The sequence below is a fragment of the Mycetomoellerius zeteki genome, unplaced genomic scaffold, assembly GCF_001594055.1.
Source record: "Mycetomoellerius zeteki isolate Tzet28-1 unplaced genomic scaffold, Tzet1.0 scaffold149, whole genome shotgun sequence".
Lineage (NCBI taxonomy): Eukaryota > Metazoa > Arthropoda > Insecta > Hymenoptera > Formicidae > Mycetomoellerius > Mycetomoellerius zeteki.
Genome location: NW_017256436.1, coordinates 95,935 through 106,297, shown reverse-complemented (window position 1 = coordinate 106,297; position 10,363 = coordinate 95,935). Strand labels below are relative to the sequence as shown.

General features: G+C 35.2%; 1 protein-coding gene across 1 annotated transcript in view; it reads right to left on the bottom strand.

Annotated features, from left to right (window-relative positions):
• Positions 1 to 10,363, bottom strand: part of LOC108720335 (SIFamide receptor) — a 43,897-nt gene that overhangs the window by 12,045 nt on the left and 21,489 nt on the right. The window contains exon 2 of the mRNA XM_018444294.1: positions 2,744 to 2,843. Coding sequence (XP_018299796.1) covers positions 2,744 to 2,843 — 100 coding nt within the window. The remainder of the gene's footprint in view (positions 1 to 2,743; positions 2,844 to 10,363) is intronic.

Below are 10,363 nucleotides of genomic sequence, written 5' to 3'. Positions count from 1 at the left end.
TATATATAATATTTTTACAAAGGAAAACTTATAATTTCAATTTTTGTAACTCATAATTTCTAAAGCACTTAGCTAACTTACATCATTTAATGTTCGGCATAGATATAAATATATATACTTCGTATAAATTATCATGAATAAATATCTCGAGATTTTTATCAATCTAAATAACGTGGGCTTTGATCAAATTTTATTATCTAATCATTATTCCTTCCGAATTAAATTATTTATTCCAGTTGTACTTGAAACCTACGGTTGGAAATTCGACGCAATGGTTCGGGAAATCACGGAGATTAGAATAGTTCCTGTCATTCGCTAAGCGAATCTGAAATTAGAGGAAGAGCAATTTAATTCGCGCAACACCACACATCAGGGAGCAGCAGATCCTAGTTGCAGTGAGAGTCTCCAGAAGTTCTTCGTCCGGAGCGTGAAATGAAACTTTTATCAATGGAAGGTGTTGCGTAAATTAACAGCAGATTGAATAACGCGGCGCGATATTATGACTCGAATTACGAACGCGTCGTGAAACAGCGGCATGACAAGTGCGATCAAATATCGCGGGTCAAATCAAGACAATTTTTAGAGTGTCTCCTCGAATAGGTATGTATGTGTGTGCGCGCGTGTGTATGTGCGCGGTACAAAATGATACATTAAAAAAATGTATTAACTTTTAATAAATATTTGTTCGAATAGTAATAACTAATCATTTACTTATAATAAATAAAGAAATATTTACTCAATAAAAAAAATGATATTTAAATCAAATTAATAGTTCTTGTACCAAATAAATATATGTATGTTTACATTTAGTAAATATTCAGTTAGTACTATTCAAACAAATATTTATTAAAATTTAGTAAGTTTTTCGATGTGCAAAAACCGAATGCACTTTTATTTATCATCAGCCGTTAATGTCCTAGGTAAATCACAGACAACATTGAAATAATCCTCTTCAATTTCGCAACGATTCTTATAGCAGTTATAGAGATAGAGTTAACCATCCATAGCGAGAGAACGTTATGAGTGCGTGTGTGTTTCAGATGCAGCAATATCTTACAATACACATACGTTCCTACGAGAAATCGTAACGAAAATAAAGTCCTGTAAAATTTTCAGCATCGAAGCTCCGCTTTTATCCGACATATTGAAAGTTTCCAATAAGGGAAAATAACGGTGCTCGCAAATAGAATATTTCCTCTCATGCGCGAAATTTATTTCGCCAAATAAACGAGCTCGTGTAATTTAGGTTTCGTATGGTTGTTTGTAAAGAATTGCAACAATGACACTGCAAGTTCGATGCGAGATCCAGTCAATGCGCGATATCCCCTCAGATTTTTCTCGGATACGGGCTCAGGGATTTCCCTGCCATTTCTCGTCGCAAGGCGTATGGGACAGGAGGAAGATATATTTTCAGCGCACTTGGCTGCATCGTCGATCACGTGACAAGAGCTAGAAGATACATTTGCGCACGTGGTAGGCGAAAGACAATTTTCCAAGTTTGGCACAGTACCTCTTACTAAGCAATTCACGGAAGATCGATCGCTTCTGAAGATCCTATAAAACTGTTCCTTGGATTCACAGTAAAAGTCTTATCTTCTAATGTGTGAAATTGATATCAGTCTTATCTTCTAATATGTGAAATTGATATTAGGTTATCTTTTTTCAAAAAATTTAAATATGACCTATATAATAAGTTTCACTTCTCCAATCTATTTTATCTACTTTTTTTCGTTATATTTGTGATTAGAGATAATTTTTTTAGACTGTAGGAGCTTTTAACTCTGGTCTTTCGTACGAGCACCATTGAATTGAACAGGTGCATCTTTATGACATCGCGTGAATAGATAGTAATAATTTGTGCCATGAATGAGATACGAAGGCTACGTTTTATTCTCTCATAAAACGGAAGTGTCACGTAAGGAGCCGCGCATATATCGTTTGCGTATAAAAATCAATTTATGCTAACGTGCGTGATTTCCATATGAAATAAGTTCGATGTGAAAACTATGCATTAGCAACAGTTAATAAACCTTCACTATAATACCGATAATACGATACGTGTTACGATATATCACGCGACACACTGAAACGCATTGTTCCCCCTATTAATACCATATTATATATTACATGATAAATTTTGAGTGTGGGTATAATGTGTGCCCATTACCACGATCGATATACCATAATGGAAACATGCCGATTATGTGTGCGTTACACCGCAGTCTATAATTATTGTCCGTGAGCGCATTGCATTGCTGATGAGAAATAAATATATCACGGTGGAACCCGTTACGGGGCTGCCGCAAGAAAAGCATTAGATTTCATCAGACATAAGGACAGATTTGTATATTTTTAGTTACCTTACTGTAAGTCTATGTCAAAATAACGTAAGAATTCATCAGTATCTTGTCTAGATAATTATTCGTAATTTTCCGTTTAATTTATCCGGTTCGTATAACAGGTTTGCCTGTAAAAACTTGGGGCTTGTCAAATAAGCGGTAATATCGATAACGGCATGCGCATGGATACTCAATTATTGAATTTAAGGCAACCTTAATCTCACTTTCAATGTCCTAGATCAAAAAAAAAGATCGACATATAAACGATATCGCCTTTGATTAGCATACGCGACTCGATCTATACGCGTCCATGTAAAGTAAGTATATTAAATACCTTCCAACATGCACTACATCCACACACTGTCTCTGTATATAGATATAAAAAGCGGACGAGTAACACTTACCTGTCCAGAGAGACCGCAACCAGGCTGTAGACGGAGGCTGCCACGGAGACGCCCTGTATATAAGCAACCGCTTTGCACATGAACCATCCCAGAATCCACGCTGGAACACAAGTTCGCAATTTATTGTTTCGAGTATCACTCTTGGAACTTTGGGCGACCGCCGAAGGGCTTTTTAGGGACTACGCGGGAGCGACCGACTTACGAGGACCGAACATACTCAGCGTAAAAGCGAGGAACGCTAAGTCTAAGGGTACTTGCCGAAGATACTAATTGTATCGCATTACGAACGATTAAAACGAACGCGAATGTTTATAAAAATCGCAAATTTGTTTAAGGATGTATGTAAAAGTATTTTTTAATAAAATGAAAAAGTTATAAATTTTTCTATATTGTATTTGAAAATAATATAAAAAGTTTAGCGGCAATTTAGAACCGGGATAAAAAATTATTTCAGTAAGAAGTAGACATGTTTAAAAAATAAGATGGAATGAAAGAATTTAAACTATAAAATTGTATTGTTAAATATAAATATCTTTAACTTTATTGTCAATTAATTGTTTCATATGTATATAACATTCATTTTTTATACGAAAAGTATAAATTTTCAATTCGAGTCACTTTTTGCAAAGATTATTAGACTTGATACATCCTAAGCAAGTTTTTGTACAATATACAATCTTACGTACATAGTTAGCTTTCGGAAAAATTAATCGTTTCAAGAAGCGGGAATTTTATTCACAATTTTCAACTAATTACACGAATTAATTAACGGTGGCTTGCGGCTCATTGAGTGTATCCTACGTTATAATAGTTTAAAATGAGTTTGAATGGATTATCTGAGGACAATTTAGGATGTCATGATGGCACAAATAATAGAATAGAGAGAAAAGATGATACTTATATTTGAAATTAATTAGTACATGCTTGATTGCGTGTGTCAACGTATTTTAATGCCATCAGCGTGAGAAAAATTTACTCTGCTTTATTCCTATTACAAATAAAATAAATAAATAAAATTATTTTCTAAAAATATTATCTCGTTATTTTTGAACGAAATACTATCTGAATGATAGCATCGTGTGGTAGTTACAACATTATAAATCCGAGTGACCTATTTTTTAGAAAAAAGTCAGACAGCGTGTATCAATTTTATTGCCCGTCACTTTTCTATACGCGTGCAACGACTATTATATTCGCTTTCGAGAAGAAAATAATTAATCCCATGCCCGAAAATGAAGGAAGCTCAAAACAAGAGAATTGTCAACAAGAGAGACAGAGAGGGAGAATTTTCAGAGCCATCCATCATTGTCTGCGATTGATGATATGATAAATAATTATCTCACATAATACAATATTGAAAGCATTTGGTAGTATAATATGATCGATGGGAAAGTTTATCGCGTTCTCAGAATAATAGGACTACGCAGTACGGGGCGGGAGAGGAACAGATAGACTCATCAAAGGAAAGGTCGTTCATAAATATCGAGCGTTTACCTACCGTGTAACATCGCATAAAGAAATGCGAAGTGCAAACGAGGGTTACAGTTATTCTCGATTTCCGCGACTGACGCCATTTCAGTCTCTTTGTGATCATCACTAGTCGACGGTATGCTTGCGACCGAATTCCGCGCTACTGTGGTTTCGAACAACCGTGTCGTAAATTCTAACAGTTATGGAACAGAGCTGAATGAAACTAGATTCGTGCTCTCGTCAACTCTCGTGCATGATGCACGACGCCATAAATAATGAATAGCAACGTACAATCGTCGCGGGTGAAAATTGTGCAGCGGCAAAGTTTTAATTTAATATTAAGTTAACAACGGCACGAGTGTCTTCTAAATGGCATGTGATACAGAATTATGTTTTGTAGCACAAATTACCGTAAAATGAACACTAAATAGTTTAATAAATTTTTTTAATTTTACTTATTTGGTTCCTACTTGACAGAAGTGAAATATACAGTATGCACAAAAAATGCGACTCTCTTTTAATTACTATTACGTTATGTTGAGTGTGACACAGTAACGCAGTGATTGCAATTAAAGGAAATTATATCGAATAAATATTTGATAGAAGGGCAAAATATTTGTGTTATAATCAAATTTGCCTCCGTCCACTCACTTTATTTAACTAAACCGACGACTGAAGTGTTAATTGTGAGAGTCGCACTTTTTTTTTTTGGTGTATACTGTAGGGGCTGGGATGTGTTATTCAGAGGATCGAAACGCTCGTTTATCGAATTCGTTCGATGTTCCGCTTGCTCTAATCGTACGACGACACGTTCGGACCGATACAATCCGGCCGTGGAGTATTGTGCACGAAGTGAATGGTGTAGGCACGAGGTCGCATAGAAGGGAACCTCCCGTGCGCTGCAGATCGCGCACGTTAAGCCGATAATTATTTATTCCGTCGAATACGTAATTTCTCGATAAAGCAAGTCCGACTATCGTATTGCATTAATATGCATCCACTCGCGAGAGATAATGGACAATTGCGCGGGGGAGGGAATGTTAACGCTCGCGGCGGGAAACAGTCATCGGTAATTTCTGCAAACTAAGCCGATCATTCACTTTAATTAATATCAAATAAACTTCAACGAGATTTTCATTTGATGCCTAGACACTTAGGCTGGTATTTATAGTTGGTTTTTATATTTCAAGACAGTCTTAAGTAAAGACTTAAGATGCTAATGCGGTTTTACAACTGATTTATAACATCTTAAAACTATACTTAATCCTGCTGATCTGTTCATATTATACGATTATAAAGTCAATATGATTTTTCATCACAGCTTTTTAAGTTTTAAATTCTAAAAGATAAAAAAATAAAAGATTTTTACTGAAAAAATCTTATATTCACTGAAAAAAATATTTGTGTAAAATTACATGATTATATTGGGTTTTTTTCAGACCCAGCACAATCATGTAACATTACTTAAATATGATGGTAAAATTACCTAAATGACTGGAAAATTACATAAATATTTATGTAATTTTCCAGTCATTTAGGTAATTTTACAATCATATTTAAATAATGTTACATGATTATGCCGGGTCGGAAAAAACCCAATATAATCATGTAATTTCACACAAATATTTTTTCAGTGTTGATAGATCTTATACTAACTGACGAAGTCTTCAAATGAAAAAAAAGTTTTTAAATAAAATATTAGCAAAAAAATAAATTACATTTGAAATCAAGTAGACCAGAACCAATAGGATTAAGACGGTCTTAAATATAAGAATCAACTATAAATACCAGTCATGTTAACTTTTATAAAATTACAAAAGAGCATCCGCATATATGTAAAAATGAATTTTTCCCTCCATGCATATTCACCGTTTAATTGAAGATTCTACATTCTATTCCACAGAAGTAATTAACTCTCGGACATATAAAGCGCTTTTTTCATAATATTGAATCAAATGTAATATCGCGGACTCCAAAGACTCGTGAAGTACACACGTGAAAGTTTAAATAAAATTATCACGCATACAGCTTCTCAAGTAAAAAGATGATGATAGATTGGCAATGTGTGTGTGTGTGTGTGTGTGTGTGTGTGTGTGTGTGTGTGTGTGTGTGTGTGTGGAACAAAATTAAAGAGACCTCGAAAAGTTCAGATTCAATTCGGCAATTCGATTCTCGGTTCCAAAGCTCAAAAATTCACTTTAGTTGAATACCAGTTCCGTTTCATTCGCCTAGTCTTGATTTAAGTTGTAACTTCCGGCTATATAATTTTAGCGAAGGACTTTCGTACGCTGTCAGTTTTAGAACTTATCGACAAAAATACCGTGGTCATTGTCGCGCTAATACGTACTCGCGTCACGGATGACGGAAGTTAGATTTCGCGTCACAGGGAAACTTTCGCAAAATCCACTCTTTCGTGAGGAAACCCTCTTATTCGGACACTCCGACCGGCGACTTCCGATGGGACATTCAAAAAGTTTTTCGCTGAATAACGCGCGATCGTATATACGTGACTTGCGCCGGGACTTGTACGAAATTTCCGTACCGTTTCAGAATGAACGTGTAAGAGTGAACCGTCGATTTGAGATAAAATCAAGTCTTTGTTCTTTCGGCTTTAGAACTTATCGCTCCAGTCTATTCAAGAGTCAGGAAAAGTTTTACGCTGGCGGATAAGTAGCGGACAACATATTTAAGCTTCGAGATATTAAAGTTCGTTAGGGTGGCTGTTACGTCGCGTCGACGTGAATAACTCATGACGAGATGGAAAAAATAGCCTCGTACTACATAAAGCCGTTTACTGGTCGTCCGTAGGTATGTAATTACATAATCGTCCCGCGGCTTAGTATTTTCCCTTCTGTTCCACGGCGAAAGAAATGTCGATTGCGCCACTTTACAAAGGCTAACGCACGTAGAACCAGTTTCATAACTCCAATGCAACGTGCAATAACGATTGATAATGGTGATAAACGCTCGGCCACCACTTCATGGAAAGCGATTCGAGCACGTGTATTATTTTTATTTATACTTTTTCGTGGCGGGATATTTCTCAATAAAGAGACAAGGCCACTGATAAGGCTTGCCAGTAATGCGGCTATTTGATATTTTTTCGTTATTTAAATTAATGCTTGGTCATGTATTCGGCGAACTTGAAAATCTGATAAGTGTTATTGGTCAATTGCAACCAAGTATGTCATTAGTTCTCTTTTCTATTTGTCTAGCCGTAGATAATAACATGTAATTTTCAATCAAAGCTGTCATTTATGTTTTATGATAATTAATAGTTAATTATGAATATTATGTCAGAGAATGAAAATTGAGACAATAACTGGAAAATGGCCTTGGCCTATTTTCACCAAAGCCTTTTTGTGAGTCAAAATGTTTTATTCCATTGACTTGATGGAGTTACATGTCAATTTTTTTACAAAATTCATATCTTTAATACAGGGAGTGTATACGTGACACTATTTGAAATAGTAAACAGAAACGTTCAGAAAGTGAATGCGATTGCCTTTTGAACTAGCGTCGAATAATAGAACTATTGTTACAAAATAAGGACAATTCTTGTAACTTTATCGAACTCATAATTTCGAACAATTCCTATCAAGTTCGCCCATCAAATTCGTAACTTAACGGAATATCTCCTATCAACTTTTTTAGTACACTTTTCTTTGTAAGTGAAGCCCTTTTTTATGGCTATCGTCTCAATTGAAGTCTATTGCGTGGTACGAAAAACGATCGCATGTGATGGAAGTTAAGTTAATCTCAGAAACGCACAATGTCATGCATTAACGACCCTTTTTCCCCGGTGGCCTTCGTCGCCGGTATAAAAGAGGAAAAAAATCATTGCTTTTAATTGTCCACTATGGAAACAAGGTCCGACTAATCGACCGGTAGTAACGAATTATCGCAAAGTCACGTTCACGATTTAAAATGTCAAATTTTTACAATCACTCCGTCTGCGCGTGTATATTATGTATCATATGTGTATAGATACAATATACCCGTGCAATACAGTCTCTGCATATTACTTTCACTGTCTACGCTCGATTGGATAAACCGCGAGCCAGATGTAATCTAACGCACCGTCGGCGTGGCTGTGACCCCACGATCCACACTACAAGTACAGTGCACTATTCGCTTACAATTAATGAGAACGGGAAGAATGGTCTACGGTTTTTGCAGCTTTTTAACAGACCCAGAAGTGTAGCGTTATCGTAACGCGATTCAATTACAGGGACGGGCCAGTTAAATGGCAAGAGCCACATTGAGTATCGATTAACTAAAAATGAATTACAGTCCCTTCGGACGCTTCCCGAATGCGCCCGCATCTCATTGATTCGATTATTGTACGAAGGACATGTATTATAAAAAGCATTTCTAGCATGAATAACGTTTCTATTGAGAAATTTTCCTATTTTGATTTTTTTTAAAGTGCGTTAAAATCTTCAAGAATCGTATTGAAGATATATATCACGACTGTGAATGAAGATGTCAACTTAATATTTTTTACCAACTCGCCGATGGAATTTACTTCACGGTTTTTAGATTGGAGTCGAGCCAACTTAGGTTAAGAGGCAGATCGTAGATTAAGTTAAGATCAGGGTCATCAAAAAGTCTTTCGGAATTTTTCTTCTTTATCAAGAAGAAGTTATTAAATTTGGGACTCATTGAAAGTGGTTTATTAAAAACACGGAAAAGTTCAAACAACATCTGAAAAAGTAGGAAACTCTCTTAAACATCTTTATAATGTTTTAATATTTTTGTGCAAAAAGTGTACTGTAATTTATGGTCATATGACGTAGTAACGTTACTTTCTTTTTAGCGAAACCAACAATGATTAATCTTAAATAAACGATTTTACATTTTTTTATATCTAAGTTAATCAGAATTGAAATTCTTAAAATTGGCTCGACTCCAATCTAAAAACTGTGAAGTAAATTCCATCGGCGAGTTGGTAAAAAGTATTAAGTTGACATCTTCATTCACAGTCGTGATATATATCTTCAATACGATTCTTGAAGATTTTAACGCACTTAAAAAAAATCAAAATAGGAAAATTTCTCAATAGAAACGTTATTTTATTCATGCTAGAAATGCTTTTTATAATACATGTCCTTCGTACAATAATCGAATCAATGAGATGCGGGCGCATTCGGCAAGCGTCCGAAAAGACTGTAAGTTTTCTTTATTAAAGAAAGATACAATTTTCTTTAATTAAAAAATTATATTATCTTTTTTTCTTTATAGGAATATTAAATTATGGAACATCTTAACATATATGTTTATTTAAATTGCTAGATTTACAAAATACTTTTTTCTATTTATGACACAATAAAACATTTCTAAGATACAATGGACGTTAGAATGATTGAGACAATTATTTAGGCAATCTCTACAGATTTACTTCTGTAAATTAAAATTGTTATTAGTAATAACAGTTACATACCTATTAAAAGTTTACTGTATGTATAATATATTAGATTTGACAAAACAATGACACTACTAATTTTAATATATTGTTCAAATCAATCAATACCGACTACGTTCAAGGAAATAATTACATGAGGCTCTCATAATACCTCGTCGATCGCGAGACTGCACGAAGAAGTAATCGTGAAGTCCATGATGTTGCCATAAAGCGCCGAAAATGAGTGCTCGTCGTATAGGCTCGGACACACGCTGACAGTGCCCTGGACCGCAATATGTTCTCGGACAGATTGGGACCCTTCCTATCGAGTAGGAAATAAGAGAAAAAGTACAGGTGCGATGTCGCGATGAATCAACGTTGACGTCCGCACAGTCTCCCATTGTGCGAATTTCGCAGTTTCGCTTCCGCGGTATCGCTCCCAATGCCGATTATTTGTTTTTCACATTCTATTTCGAATTGCGCGAAACGGCCTGAAAACGTTATCCGAAATAACTATCGACTTACGCATACGCGAGATATCACGCTTTGTGGAATGTGGTTTTAATAATTCAGCGGTAATATCATTCAGATGGCTGAAATTGGCTAAAAATATACTATCGAGAATAAAGAATCATTTGTTACTTTAAGAACTACAAAATACAAAAATATATACTTGAATACGTTTTGTAAAAAGATAATACTGTCACTTTTGAGTAATTAACTCATTAGCAATGACGGTCTTCATT